The 16,424-nt window shown below is 39.1% G+C and overlaps 1 protein-coding gene across 1 annotated transcript in view; it reads left to right on the forward strand.

The window, feature by feature from the left end:
- Positions 1 to 12,269: 12,269 nt before the first annotated feature.
- The window catches only part of ELOVL6 (ELOVL fatty acid elongase 6), a 308,961-nt gene continuing 304,806 nt past the window's right edge, over positions 12,270 to 16,424 (forward strand). Inside the window, exon 1 of the mRNA XM_053703541.1 lies at positions 12,270 to 12,647. Within this exon, the coding sequence (XP_053559516.1) occupies positions 12,559 to 12,647 (89 nt within the window). The 5' untranslated portion in view covers positions 12,270 to 12,558. The remainder of the gene's footprint in view (positions 12,648 to 16,424) is intronic.

Genomic DNA, 16,424 nt, shown 5'->3' on the forward strand with positions numbered 1-16,424 from the left:
ACCTACCCCAAAACGAAAAAAAAACATTACACAAAAAACAAACAAATTATCCAAAATGATAACAATTATTCCTATTCTAATACCCATTTAAAAAAGAAAACACCCAAAATAAAAAACCTAACCTGAAAAAAAATTATACAAACATTTACTAACATTACAAACCCCCACCCCCCCCAAACTCACAAAATAAAAAAACTATCTAAAAAAAATAATCTACCCACTGCCCTGAAAAGGGCATTTGTATGGCCATTGCCCTTAAAAGGGCATTCAGCTCTTTTGCATTGCCCTGAAAAGAGCATTTAGCTTTTTTAAGAAATGCCCAACCCCAATCTAAAAAAAACCCACCCACAGTTGCTGAAGTCCCGCTTGAACGATCTTCATCCTGGCTGCTCCATCTTCATCCAGGTGACTCCCTCTTCATCCAGGTGGCATCTTCTATCTTTATCCCGTTGGCGTCTTCTATCTTCATCCCGGCGGAGCGGGTCCATCCCAAAGACATCCGGCGTGGAACATAAGCTTCATCCTTGTTCACTGGTAGTTGTTGTATTTTAACTTGTCAGAGTTATATCTTAGTGTTAAGTTTTTTAAGGTTTTTTGGGTTTGATTTTTTTTAGATTTGGCATTTCTTAAAAGAGCTAAATGCCCTTTTAAGGGCAAGAAAAAGTGCTAAATGCCCTATTAAGGGCAATGTCCATACAAATGCCATTTTCAGGGCAATGGGTAGATTAGGTTTTTGTTAGAGCTAGGTTTTTTTATTTTGGGGGGTTGGTTGGGTGGTGGGTTTTACTGTTGGAGGGCAATTTAGTGTTTGTTATTTTTCGAAATTTAGTGTTTGTTATTTTTTGTAATTAAGTCTATTTTATTTTTTGTAATTAGATACTTTGTCATTTTTAGAGTAGTGTTAGGATTTTTTAATGTGTAATATAGTATATTTAATTGTTAGTTAGTTTAATTTTAGTTTAATAGTTATATTAGTTTAATTGTTAGTTTAAACTTTTTTTTTTTTATTTGACATGTAAGTTTTAATTTAATTTAATATAGGGAAATTGTAATTTTAATATAAATTTAGGGGGTGTTAGGTTTAGGGGTTACAAGTTTTAATTAGTTTATTGCGATGTGGGGGGGGCTTTCGGTTTAGGGGTTAATAGGTTTATTTAGTATATTTCATTGTGGGGGGCTTGCGGTTTAGGGGTTAATAGGTTTATTATAGTGGCGGCGGTGTCGGGGAGCGGTTGAATAGGGGTTAATAACTTTAGTATAGTGGGGGCGATGTGGGCGGATGGCAGATTAGGGGTTAATAATATTTAAATAGTGCTTGCGATGCTGGAGGGTGGCGGTTTAAGGGTTAACAACTTTATTATAGTGGTGACGATGTTGGGGAGCGGCAGAATAGGGGTTAATAAATTGTATTAGTGGCGGCGATGTTGGGATCGGCAGATTAGGAGTTAATAACTTTAATATAGTGTTTGCAATGCGGGAGGGCCTCGGTTTATGCGTTAATAGGTAGTTTATGGGTGTTAGTGTACTTTTTAACAGTTTAGTTATGAGTTTTATGTAATAGTTTTGTTGCGTAAAACTCATAACTACTGCTCTCAGATGGCGGTACGGATCTTGTCGGTATAGGCTGCAACGCAAGCTTTTTAGCCTCACCGCAAAACTCATAATGGCTGCGCTATGAAAGTCCTATAAAAAAAACGTAATTTTTACATGTGCGGGACTAATTTCTAACTAAAAAGTGCTTGGTGTTGTCCTCTAGATTGAAGAACTAACTATAAAAAGAAATGGCTGGGGGGGGGGGTCGGGTCTATGGCTGAAGATGGCTGCTAAACTGGGAGCTGTATCTGGAAGCCATCCAACACAAAATGTTTCTCTAATGTGCAGAGGACAACCTGCTGATTTGGATGATACCTATATTGTATGCTAAAGAATATTCCAAGCCAGACCGATAAGAATTTTTGGCGGCTTTTAAAGAGAAAAAGTTCAGCAACCCCCCCATTGTAATGCTTGTGGGATACTCCTCTTTCAGACCAAACTCGGCCAGTAGTCTTGTTATCCCAGCGTCGAGCCGGAATGATAGGGAATATCCCAGAGCAGAAAAACTTAGTAAGTTGAGGAGGGTGGCACATACCACAGGCAGGACAGTCCCCAGCGGCAACAAATGAGCAGTCCAAGGGCACACCACTAGAATGATCAGGCAGGCAGGGTTCGGCAACAATAAAGCAGTCCAAGGGCACACCACAAGTATGGTCATGCAGACAGGGTTCGGCAACAATGAGGCAATCCAGAAAAACAGGGGCTAATAAGCAGAGTAGTCAGACAGGCAGAGTTCAGCAGCAGTATATCAATCCAGCAATTCAGGGGTATAGCAGGCAGAGTAGTCAGACAGGCAGTTTCAGCAGCAGTATATCAGTCCAGCAATTTAGGGGTTAAACAGGCAGAGTAGTCAGACAGGCAGGGTTCAAACACATTAAGGCAGTACTGAAGTAATGATCTATCACACCCAGGAGCACACAAAGTAACACCTATACTTGGGCAGTGATAGATCATTATAGAGGGACTTACATAGGCGCAGGATTGGAGCCACAGGAATCCAGAACCGACATCTGAGAGAGAGGAGCGTACAGCAATCTGGACCCGACACAGCCCCTGGCAACGAGCAGAGAAGGAGACACCGCGCCCCTAGCAATGGCTAGAGCGGCGCAGCGTGACACCCAGTAAGCAGGGCTTATAGAGAAGACTTAAAATTCTCTTTTTACTAACTTTTCTCTTGTATTGGAACAGCTAAAACCTCCACTTATTATTTACATTGACATGGAGGATATAATTGCAAAGACCCTCTTAGAGGAATATGAAGAGAAAATCTGCAAGAGGATAAACAGAATTCGCATATCACTAAATGTGCAAGCCCCTTAATACAAACTTCAATAAGTTTTGCAAGCAAGCAAGTGGATGCGACACCCAGGAAGGAGACACTTCAAGCTGCCTTCCCTAGCTTAGACCTACAGAGGTGCACACCAGAGGTTCTGGGAACTTTCATGGAGGAGCCAATAATCTACTTCGAAGGGTCTGTTATATATATTATCAAGATCCCTCCATGTCGACTATGGTGTGTTGTATTACTTGCCCAACATAGTTTTCCCTTTCTTTGTGTATATTTGTAAGACATCCAGTATTACTCTATAGCAGTGTTTTTAAAAGTGTGAAATGGGCCTCCCTAGGTTGGCTCTAGAGCATATAAGCAGTGACACTTTGCATTATCTTATGGAAGCCACAAGCAGCAGTTGACATTGGCCAATACATAAAACATTTTTTAAGAACCGACAATGACACTTGCCCTGTCAAGGTGGAATAAGAGAAAGGACAGGATGCAGGTGGTAAAAAGGCACTGAGGTCGGAATCGTTCAAACACTGCATAGCGTTTGTTGTCTTGATATGTAACTTGCATGTAAAACAGGAGTAACAAAGTACAAATTAAAAAAACTCTTGAGAGCTATGTGTGAATCCTGGATCAGATGTAAATTCCATAAACTAAAACTAAAAATAGATATTCAATTTTCTTTAAAGAACAAAATAAAGTAACATCTATTATGGGGGCACAGTCTTGTAAATTTCATGAGAGGGAGACCCACCACCTAAGAGTTTGAAAACACCTGCTCTATAGCATATATACTACTAATTACCTCCCATCAAGATGCTGTATAAGATGCCCCTGTGATTGGAAATAGTTAAAAAAAAAAAAAGCGTCTAGGTAGCCCCAAATTCTACCCACTCCTGGAGACATTTGCCTGAATGCCATTGCCCATATAAATAAGCCCCAAAAACATGTGCTCCTGCAGCATTAGTAAAAAAATGACTGGTTTGAATATGGGCCCTGTTGCCACCATATCCGAATACCATTAAATGATCTTGCAAAGAATTCCTAAATAGCAATGTCTTCTCTCAACAATGTTGTTATCTTTATTTTGCTATAAGGCACAGACCTTCTGCATGTTCCATTTCCAACCTCCTTGTTAAAAACTCTGCCCATGGGAAATACCTAGCAGGTAAAATGCAACACGTCTAGAAGTGACTGCATTTCCTTTAGTGTGATGAATTTTGTGTTGTTTTTTTATCCTGTGCCAACAAACCATGTAGTCTATTTAACTTGTCCTGAGGTAACCTACAATGTTGTTGGTGTTTAGCAATAATTATGCCCAAGAGGGATAGTGTAGTAGTCGGTCCCTCCATTTTCTGATGTGCAATGGGAACCCCCATGTGTCTGCCTTGCCAATCAAAAGGAAATCATCCAAATAATGAGCTATTCTGCCTGTCCTGCATTTATTTGCTGTGTCATAAATAAAGGAACTGAATTCATAAAAGGAAGAAGAGGACAGTAAATTGTCCATTGGGAGACAACAATTGTAATAGTAACTTCCCTGAAATTTGAGGCCAATCAGCTTATAGCTGTCTGGGTGCAGGGGTAAGAGTCTGAATGCTGACTCAATGTCCACATTGGTTATTTCTTCCATGGGGCATAATTCCTTCACCGTTGCCAATGCCTCATCAAATAAATGGTATTTTACTGTACACATTTTCTTATCTATGCCATAGGTTACCTGATCCCCCTTTTGGAAATGATAAGTGGTGAATCAGCCTATATTTTCCCTGTTCTTTCTTGTACACTACCACATTATCAGACCCTCAATCGGTGGTGAATTAAATGTGCCGGCCATCGTACCCAACTGTACTTTTTTAATATCTTGGCTTTTACCTCCACAGGGTATTGGTACGCAGTTACCAGATTACACTATCTCAGTTTTTTGATGTCTCTCTCTAATGGTATGTGAAATTGATTTGGGAAAGATTTGATTTGTGCTCTAATATTGTTTTTCTGGGTGTGTATTGAATTATAACAGGCAGGTTAAGGAATGTGAACTTCTGCAAAGTGATTTTTTTACTGGGAGCTAGAGTTGTTCCCTCTCCCCAGCTTGCTATGAAAAGGGGGTCTATAGTCTCTTGGGTACTCTACCCCTGGGTGATTTTATTTGCAATAAATGCAAACATGTTCACAAATGCAGTTTTAGCTGTCACATTTTTTGTCTTTGTATGCCCAACAGATTTTTTGTTCTTATTATCCTGTGACCCTTTAGGTACAAAATAATTAAATGCTTCCTGACCTGCTCTGGGAGTATAGGCCCCTTCTGAATGAACAAACCTGGTCCATATATCTACATACTGAAAACCAAAATGTTTAATGCTGGCTTTCCCAAGTTGTTCAGAAAATTCCAGATCATATTCACTCTAAGCACTCTTTCATATGTTGTATGGATTTTCAGAATCATATTCATATAGCCTGCCTGTTGGAGCTTGTCTATATGGTAGCAGGTAGCTTAAGAAACCTTTATCCAATCCAAAAAAAAAAAACCTTTTGTGGAGCCTCCCACTTCTTTTGAGCCTTTGATGCCCCATTTGCTTAGCTCTGACCACCTCCCAAGTTAATTTAAAGCTGTCAACGTATTTACCTTCTCTCCCCTGTCCTCTGCCCATGGTATTCCCTACTGCATGCCTATTGTTTGTGTCTCAGCGTGTTTTTCCTGGGTTACTTATTTCTCATGTTTACATTTTGCAACAATTTTAAGATTCTTTCATTTGTAACTCTTCCGCTCAGTGATGGAACTACCAGGGATGCAGAGGTTACAACTGCGATCGGGCCCGGGAGGTCCACACCTCAGGGGAGCCCAACAGCTTCAGCACATTTCATGGAATGCTGCTCTGCTGCAGGCATATTTACATGGCTACATCATGATCCCCAGCCCCACCTTGCAAGGCTGCAACCTGGATGAGGAGTGCAAGTGTGGACACTGGGCAGGGCTGGCTCTCGGTGGGTGGAGCGCACTCAGCCTCGCAGGCCTTGTGCTGGAAGATCAGAGTCGCACACAGCCTATAGCACAATGCTGCACGAAGATCATCCATGCCTGTCACACAGGGGGACCCACCCATCCCCAGAATTAAGAAGTCACATGCATTGCACAGCAGCAGACATGAAGAACTTTACGCAGTCAGTTGCAGCAGCTAGACAAGTAGTGAGTTGCTTGTGAGTACATTTTTCTTGCCGAGCTGGTGGATGCTGATGCTGCCATGTTTGCCCCGCCCCCATCGCAGTACACATCATAATATATTATTATTATTATTATTAATTTTAAATTCTAAAAGCCTGGCGCAGACGCAGCACATTGAGCTTAGGCTTTTACAAAGAGGCAGGTCCCTTTTCAGGTGCGCCGCTGGCAATATCGACAGCTACCCGGGGGCCAGGTTGAGAGTCAGGGCTGTCTGGGGGTCCAGTATGAGTGGGACCATGATGCCTCTAGCTGCATGCTGGGAAACCAGAGTGTCAATTCATAGAGTCACTCACATTGTCAGCGTGGAGGCAGCCATCTAGTATTCCTGCATGGATGCCCAGTGAATAGCACTAAGGTAAGACTAAGTTCAATGTGAAAAAAAAAACTATAAGGATGCAACTAATTTTTTTCTAATAAATAAATATATAAACATATATATATATATATATATATATACATACATATTTCTATACCATTTTGTTATATATATTTATAGATAGATATATATATATATATGTATATATATATATATATATATATATATATATATATATATATATATATGGATCTGGCACAATGGTCACTGACTCTGTGGAAGTGAGAGTGCAGATGCATACAGTTTTAAACAACTATACTTATACAGTATTATCAAATTTGCCTTTTTCTATTTTTCTCCTTTATGATCTATAATATCCCAGAAGGGGATATAAAGGCGCGCTGTCACAAAAAAAATCTATTGGTTTGAGTGAAACAATATGTAATTAGTTTTTGTATCAAAAGCAAATACTGTATCCGACTTTCACAGTGTGATTGCAACAGCTAGTGTCCATATATTGAAATCACAGCCGGTGGTCCTTGGCAAGGCAGCTCCTCCTGGTCCCAGAGAGCAGGGATATCACTGTTATAAAATACAAATAGACACATAGCGTAATAACGTTTTTTCAAAGTGGTTAGGTGTTAACAGGAAATGCGCTTACCAAAAGTAGTTGCACTGTACTGTGACCAGTGCAATCTTGCCAGCTAGCACTTTAATCAGCGGCTAGTACACTGTGTGATGGTAAGCCTTCTCAGGATCTCCCTTTTTCTTTTGTGGATGGCTCTATAAGCACCTTCAGCTGTAGAAAATAGAGAGAGGGCTCCACATAGCGTAATAACGTTTTTTCAAAGCAGTTAGGTGTTAACAGGTAATGCGCTTACCGAAAGTTGTACACTGTACCAGACCAGTGCAATCTCGCCTGCTAGCCCTTTAATCAGCGGCTAGTACACTGTATAATGGTGAGCCTTCTCAGGATCTCCTTATTATCTTTTGTGGATCTGCTTTTTATCTGATGAAACGACCCTTTGTGGGTTGAGAAACGCGTCATTAAAGCTTGTTTTATATTTACAATTGGAAGTTGTTCACCCCCTTTTTAATCCAGTACTGTTAAGTTATACTAGCTAACAGACTTTCTTTTTACAAACCAAATACCACACGGCTACAGCTGAAGGTGCTTACAGAGCCGTCCACAAAAGATAATAGGGAGATCCTGAGAAGGCTCACCATTATACAGTGTACTAGCCGCTGATTAAAGGGCTAGCAGGCGAGATTGCACTGGTCATAGTACAGTGCAACAACTTTCGGTAAGCTCATTACCTGTTAACACGTAACTGCTTTGAAAAAACGTTATTACGCTATGTGGAGCCCTCTCTCTATTTTCTACAGCTGAAGGTGCTTACAGAGCCATCCACAAAAGAAAAAGGGAGATCCTGAGAAGGCTTACCATCACACAGTGTACTAGCCGCTGATTAAAGTGCTAGTTGGCGAGATTGCACTGGTAACAGTACAGTGCAACTACTTTTGGTAAGCACATTTCCTGTTAACACCTAACCACTTTGAAAAAACATTATTACGCTATGTAGCGCCCTCTTTCTATTTTTCTCCTTTGTTTAAGAAGCAGCAATGCACTACTGTAAGCTCGATGAACACATTGGGTGAACCAATGACGATAGACATATATGCACAGCCGCCAATCAGCACATAGTTTCCAGCAGTGCACTGCTGCTGCATCTGAGCCTTTTCAATAAAGGATACCAAGAGAACAAATCAAATAAGATAATAGATCTAAATTAGAAATGTGTTTAAAATTGCATGCTCTATCTAAAACATGAAAGTTTAATTTTGACAATATTATGTTAAAAAAAAAAGAAGATATGTATCAAATTCCCATTTTTTGGGGAGCCCTTCTTAGATTCTTGCACCTCGACCCTGTGGTTTCTAGTTACGCCTTTGTTTCTGCTACTGTAATCAGAGTCTAATTCCTCAGGGGAGGAGTCAGAATCTGAGAAATATAAGATTCACCAGCACCTGTAGTTGTTGGTGGATGCTCCAGAGAAGCAGATTGTGCTATTTTCTATTTGACTGTTCCTGCTGCCTCTCTCCTAATGTTCTGGCTGTTCTGTCAGGCTGACCTGAATCATTGTCTTGATTTAGGCCTATCTGTTGCTGGGAAAACACAAAAAGTAGTGTACCCCCAACCCCATGCTGTATGGGGTGGATGCTGGACCTTGATACCTGTGGTGATAGGTTTGTAGGAGGCTGCCAGTGCATGTTAGTGCAGCTCCATTGGACCCACTGCACAAATGGGGGGCTGGGGCTGCACATTAATTTTTTTTAATCTACTGTTCAGGGCCTGGCATTTTGCTGGCATTTTTCCCCCTGCTAATTCTTTAGAGAGCTTTTGAAGTCCTTACCGCAGGCACCTACTCACTTTTATTGGTGGCAAGTGTTTGGGATACTGAAAGTTTTACAATGTACGTCTTCTGCTGTCTTGAGGCAACATTGCACAAATTTGTGGAGTGGGAGGCGTGGAGGGGGGAAGCACAGGGCCAGAAGGGGGTTAGAGTAGAACTAGATGGGGGGGCAGAGCAGTAGTGACACCTATATTAGAGTTTAGAGGTTGGGAAAAGGTAAATGGTCCATAATAGCAAGGCCTAGAAAGTCCAGAGGGGCACCTGGAGAGGAATCCTCATCGGAAGAAAAGACCAATAGATTCCCACAGGAAAGGGAGGGCGGGAATGGGGGGGCTCAAGAATTTTCATGTGCTGTTAAGGACATGAAGACACCTGGTTCTCATTAACAAAATATGTTACGTGTGGAGGACAAACAGGTGTCATCATCCAAGAGGGGCTGCAATCCCCTGCTCTTACCCCTAAATCCCTGGTGGCCAAGTAGTCTGGCATCGCTGGAGGAGTTTGAGGATGCTGGTGATATCATCATACCCATATGTGGTGACATCATCAAGCCCAGGGCTGTCTTTAATATGGACTGGACCCTGGGCAAAAATTTTCCCAACATCCCAAAAAACAACTAAATCAATTTATGTTATAATTCTCAAATCCTCACATGCCTGCCGCTCCAGCTTTCTGCTGCATGCGCCTACAGTCAGCCCTACCCAGAAACAATCCCCACCACCAGAGCAGTTACCTAGTAACATTGGTAACCCCAGTAGGACCTTTTCTGATGCAATGGGAATGGCTGTATGCAGAGTTAGGGCTTTTGCATTCAGTGCTGCACAGTGTACATCTAAAACAGCACATGGCAATAGCTTGGCATGTCACATGGCATGGTCTGGCACAGTTTTTTTTTTTTAAATATAAGCAGAGTACTTTTGACTGTGACAGTATTACGACTGAATGTGTGTGTTCCCCATGTCACATCAGCAGTCTGGTTGAACCATAAAAAAAATAAAAAAACATTTTTTTTTTTTTTTAGGACTCTTGGGCCCCTCAACAGAGAGTGGGCCCTGGGCAACTGCCCCTTTTGCCCTGTGTTAAAGACGGCCCTGATCAAGCCCCAGAAACCCGGGCTGGCAGCTGCATAGCACTAGATATTGAGTATGTATTTAAACCCCTTGATCTCTAGAAAACTTTAAGACCTACCGTTTGAAAGGCAATAAAAAAATAAAATAAAAAAAATCCCCACATTTTCCCACACTGCTTTCAGGTAGGGGATTTCTAGTCCATTTTAACATCAAAACGGCCTAAAGACCCCTATGTCCTCTTTGTAGCCAGATGATAACTGTGGTGACAGTTATCACCTGTCTTGTATAAATGTACATTTATTTGAGTAAAAGTTCATGGGAGCCCTTATGTGCACATCAAAGTTATATACATAAAACCAAATGGCCTTTTTTATATGTGGATAACCTCTTCGTTTTACAAAAGTTTATAAAAAAATAAAAAAACAAAAACCCACATTTTTTTTAACAAACTTGTTTAAAAAACTTGTAAAATGTTAATAAGCATATACATTTATTTTTATTTTTCACATTTATGTGTCACGTGTCCTTTGTAAATAAACGTATATGTTTTTGCTGAACCCGTATATGCATTAGTCTTCTCTGTGAAGTATTCCAGCCTATATACAACATATTGTGTAACCTTGGGATAAAAAAGTGCTGAAACTCCTTTCATTTTTCAGAAACGTATTTTGATTTCTGAATTTTTCCTGCACATAGATGTCTTGTGTGATTGGCTCACCAATATGTATTGCTATTTCTTCAGCAAAGGATATTTAAAGAATGAAGCATGTTAGATAATAGAAGTCAATTGGAATGTTGTTTAAAATTGTATTCTCTACCTGAATCATGAAAGAAAAATTCTGGGTTTAGGGTCCCTTTAAAAAGTTAAAGGGACAGTGTAGTCAAAAACAAAAGTTGATGATTTGAATAAAGCATTATGTGTAGGTAAACTGCACTATACACATATTACAATTTTTGCAGCTAAAGTCCTTAAAATTAGAAAAATGTTGCTGGGTTTTTATTGATTATGATTACATATGTAAGGGACAGTCAGCCAGTATTAAACTTCCATGATTCAGATAGGGCATGTAATTTTAAACAACTTTCCAATTTACTTTTATCATCACATTTGCTTTGTTCTTTTGGTATTCTTAGTTGAGCTAAACCTAGGTAGGCTCATACGCTAACTTCTAAGCCCTTGAAGGCCGCCTCTTATCTGAATCTATTTGACAGTTTTTCACAGATAGAGGGTGTTAGTTCATGTGTGCCATATAGATAACATTGTGCTAGTGCCGTGGAGTTACTTATGAGAGGGCACTGATTGGTTAAAATGCAAGTCTGTCAAAAGAACTGAAATAAGTGGGCAGTCTGCAGAGGCTTAGATACAAGATAATCACAGAGGTAAAAGGTGTATTAATATAACTGTGTAGGTTACGCAAAACTGGGGAATGGGTAATAAAGGGATTATCTTTTAAACAATTCAAATTCTGGAGTAGTCTGTCCCTTTAAGCAGAGCAAGGGGTTTTCTTCACTCCCTAACTAGCATGTTTACAGCCAGGTAGCCAACAGCTAACATGCTTGGCTTTCTGATGTGAGTGTAATGTGCTGAGCTAAGAAACCTTCATTTTTTTGTTATATTAAAATCAGAACAGTATCACAAATCACTTCAGCAAACAAAAACTAGCAGCCCTGTCTGCCTCTCCATTCATTAGCTTGTACTTCCCCTACAAAGCTACACCGGTTAGGTTACCAGGTAGTAGTCAATTAGCTTCTACAGACACTGGAGCTAAAATCTAACTTCCTTCTTCTCACACACAGCTCTGTGTGTAACGAGCTTGTAGAAGCAGCATCATATTTCACAGAGCAGAGTGTGAGAAGTCAGATTTTTTAGCTCCATTGTCTCCAAAGGCTAATAGATTGCCGTGGTAACCTGTGCAGCTTTGCAGGGGAAGTAGAAGCTGACATCAGAGGGGAAAGACAGGGCTGCTGGATTTTAGCTCTGTTGTTCTGATTTAAATACAGAATGCAGGTTTCTTAGCTCAGCACATTACACTGTGAAGTCCATGCATAAGAAAGCCAGGCATGTCATCTAGTGAGTCCCTGACTGGCAGTGAGCAAGCTAGTTAGGGAGTGAGGGAAAACCATTGCTCTGCTTAAAAAGAGCATTACATGCATATGTATCCATGAGTAAAAACCCAGCAAACCCTTTCTCAATGTTTTAAGGGCTTTATCTGCAAAAATGGCAATCGATGTATATTGCAGTTTACCTACACATAATGCTTTATTTAAATCAGCCACTTTTGTTTTTGCCTACACTGTCCCTTTAAAGCTAGAGAAGCTGTGAGAGCAGCAGGGAGGTGCTTGCTGCTGGTTCGCGAGTTAGAGACAGGGATACAGTATCTGTCGGGGATACAGCATCTGATACTACAAGGGCTTTAGGACCGTGGTGCTGCAGTGTGTTTCTGTCGGGGTGGATGCAGAAGAAAAGAGGAGGGGAGGCTGTGACCCGGGAGGAGGATAGGGCGAGTAGAGAAGCAATGCTAAATGAAGGGTACAGTTAAGAGTCATTGAGAGACACCCAGAGAGGGGATCGGAAGGAGGTGTGTGACATAGATAAGCAACAGACACAGAGGGATCAGGCTCATTCTCCTCTGCCAGGTATCACACACGAGGTCGCCCAAATGAACATGTCAGTGTTGACTTTGCAAGAATATGAATTCGAGAAGCAGTTTAACGAAAATGAAGCCATTCAATGGATGCAAGAGAACTGGTAGGTGCTGCAACCACTGTGCATGTTTTTTTTTAATGAATTAGTCCATTCAACCTAGCATCAGTTTAACCCGTTAGCTGCTGGAGAGGGCGAGACTCTCATGTTAGGTGCAATCCAGGAATAAGCACACTCATGCATGATGTGCTCTATCGCATACAGCTTTTGCTTCATTTATGTATTAAAAAGGCTGCAATGGCCTCAACTAGATCTAAAGCACATAGAGTTAACGAGAGCTTGGGATTTTGGCCCTGTTACCATAAACTCAATGAATGGAAGCTCTATGTAATTTGTGTTCACGGTATGTGACTAATGTGAACAGTCATTTCAGTGTACAGGTCACTGAGGGATGCTATGGACTGGCTGACATGAGGAATCAGTGTATCTTAAGCATGAATGTCCTCCATGTAAACCTATATGAACAGAGGGTATGAGGCCCTCTGCCTCATAATAAATATGGCATTCTAGACCTCACTCTAATTGGGATATTTTCCTGTAGGCCCATTTGTAAAATGCATTATAATGTTAAATAATAGTATTTTTTCATTAATGATGGCATAGAAATAATATTGTGCTTTATGGTAATAATGGGTGTGCTCTGTAAGGTGTGGGGCCTATGTGTGAGACTGTAATGTCTTCATAATAGTTTTTTTTATGGATTGTGGTAATCCTTTGTATTATTTTTTAAGTTTGCATACATAAAAGCAGATGTGAACTTTGCTAAGTTGAAGTGTTCATTCAGCTGTATGTAACACATTTGTCAACCTTGCTTTAGCAGTTTAATTAGGGATCTTGATTTAAATGGTAAATCAGCATGTTTCAAATATGTTACAGTGAGTTTTTTTCCTAAAGAAAATTCTACAGACTATTTTACAAGGTGCCCTGGTAAAACTGAGATGGCGATTTAGCGACTGCTTACTGTTGTTTACTATTTTGGACAATTCCTAGCTATTAAAAGGACAGTAAACACATTGTGATTACCCAGTTGTTGTGTTGCTAGTATAAAATAACACAACAACCAAGTCTAAACACTTTTAAAATAAATGAGCATTCTTTTTACTGCAATTATTTTGTCAGTAGCCAAACTCCACCCACTATTTGCCTTATTTAGAGGAGCCAATCTGGGCTTTAGTCAGCAGATAACAAGGGTAGCCATTGTCATAAAGTTAGTATAAATTGAATTGTTTTCCAGTTCTTATCTCGTAAAACCAGTTAGGAATAGATATGTAGCAGAGTTAGCCTTCAGAAGTCAGCAGGTTGTGATTCTAGTAATGACAATATGTTTAATTAAGCAAAGCTAAACATTTTATATAGAAAATCTCAAGTTGTTTAACTTCGTTTTTAAAAGACCACATTCTATCTCTGTTTATTTTTACTTTGTTCTGTGCTAAGTATCATCACAGTAATGCAACAATTATTTCATGGTGAAAAAAACAATGTGTCTGTATGATTTTATTTGTGCAGCTTTGTGTGGAAGCTGTTTGTTACATCTTCCCTGTTTTGTCTAATAGTTCTTCCAGTGCTGAAATCCACGTGTGAAAAAGAAGCCTGTTAATCTAATGGGTCTTCCCAGCCAGAATCTTCTTTCCAAACAAGAGATTGGTTGCTCACATGTCAGCAAATGATGTCTGAATTGCACTGCTTTCACATGGCTAACAGACATTGAGTAATGCTATTTAAGACCAGTAGATGGTAGATCTATCTGAATTCTTAGCTATGAAAAGTGCATTCTCACACTCATACATCTTGTACTGCACTGCTAGCAATATATGTCACAAATAACAAAATCTGTCCAAAATGTCATTATGTAGTGGATATGCTGTATGTTACTTATTTAGCAGATTGTCTATGATTTGCATATCCTGTAAATTATTGTCTGGAAATAAATTTAGCAGGGTTAAGTCTGTAAAGGTTTAAATTTAGGAAAATTACATAATTACTTGTAAACTTTTTTTTTTTTACTGGTAAACTTAGAGTTCCTTTTAAAAGCACATGGATAGAAGTATTTATTATAATGTGTATAAAAACCCATTAAAGGGATAGGAAAGTCAAAATTAAACTTGCATTATTCAGATAGAGCATGCAATTTTAAGCAATGTTCTAATTTACTCCTATTATCAATTTTTCTTTGTTCTCTTGCTATTTTTATTTGAAAAAGAAGGCATCTAAAAAAAAATTTTGGTTCAGAACTCTGGACAGCACTTTCTTATTGGTCTTTGAGTTATCCACCAATCAGCAAGAACAACCCAGGTTGTTCACCAAAAACGGGCTGGCATCTGAACTTACATTCTTGCATTTCAAATAAAGATACCAAGAGAATGAAGAAAATTTGATAATAGGAGTAAATTAGAAAGTTGCTTAAAATTTCATGCTCTATCTGAATCACAAAAGAAAAAATTTGGGTTCAGTGTCCCTTTAAATTCACTTCTGTTTTCAAATGTGCTTCATTCTCTTAGTATCCCTTGTAAAAAATGAATACTCGCATATCATACACCAGTGGAAGCTGCTGCTAGTTGGTGCCTGCACACATTTGTCTCTTGTGATTGGCTAAATTGATATTTTCAACTTCCTGTCAGTAGTGCAATGCTGTCCCTTCAGCAATGAATAACAAGAGAATGAAAAAAAAAATTGATAATAGAATTAAATTGGATAGTTGTTTAAAATTGTATGTTCTATCCAAATCATAAAAGAAAATTTTGGGGTTTACTATCCCTTTAAGTTAAAAAATGTATTTGCATGTAAATCATTTAGCATTAGTCACACAATGCAGGAAATGCACAGATCATAACTGGTTTATATGGACAATTTATAGTGTTTTATTGATAAACACATACAAGCCTTCATATTCATGAAAAAATATAGTTTTATTCAAACTAGACCTTTGTCGAGAAGAATCATTGCGATATAATATACTTACTGCTTCTTATAATATGGGGACAGATATAAACTAGGTCTGTTACATTTCAGACTTTGAAGAGACATACAGCAATCAGCTCGTAATTACTCCAAGGTCGATTAGATGACAAGTGTATCTGTAGATATGAGTTTAAAACACCAATGTTAAGCAAGTGGGGATAGCCACTAAAGAAACACATTTCATAAGCTATAGGTCAGTTTTTATGATTTCAGCTTTATTAAAGGGATACTAAACCCAATTTTTTTTTCTTTCATGGTTCAGATAGAACATGAGATTTTAAGCACCTTTCTAATTTACTCCTATTATCAATTTTTCTTTGTTCTCATGCTATCTTGATTTGAAAAAGCAGTACTGTAAGCTTTAGAGCCGGACCATTTTTTGTTCAGAACCTGGGTAGCACTTGCTGATTTGTGGCTAAATGTAGCAAACCAATCAGCAAGCTCTACCAAGGTGCTGAACTAAAAATGGGCCGGCTCCTAACCTTTTATTACTGCTTTTTCAAATCAAGGTAACATGAGAACAAAGAAAAATTGTTAATAGGAGTAAATTAGAAAGTTGCTTAAAATGTCATGCTCTATCTGAATCATGAAAGAAAAAAAATGTGAGGTTAGTATCCCTTAAACTATTGATAATAATGCCAAGTAAAAAAGACAAAAAAAGTTGTGTTTGAAATACATAGCAAAGCATGCAACGGTCAACTATATTGGCTGTGGTGGGCACACATACTTTAGACACTTTGCTATTTCCAATATAATTCTGTCCCTTTTAATATATGTGTTTATATTTTTGCTAAAGTAAAAGCTCACAATTATGTCACTCCAGGGTTATATAGAAATGTATTTATTCTTTGACTATATATACAG

Source organism: Bombina bombina, chromosome 2 (assembly GCF_027579735.1).
Source record: "Bombina bombina isolate aBomBom1 chromosome 2, aBomBom1.pri, whole genome shotgun sequence".
Taxonomy (NCBI): Eukaryota; Metazoa; Chordata; class Amphibia; order Anura; family Bombinatoridae; genus Bombina; species Bombina bombina.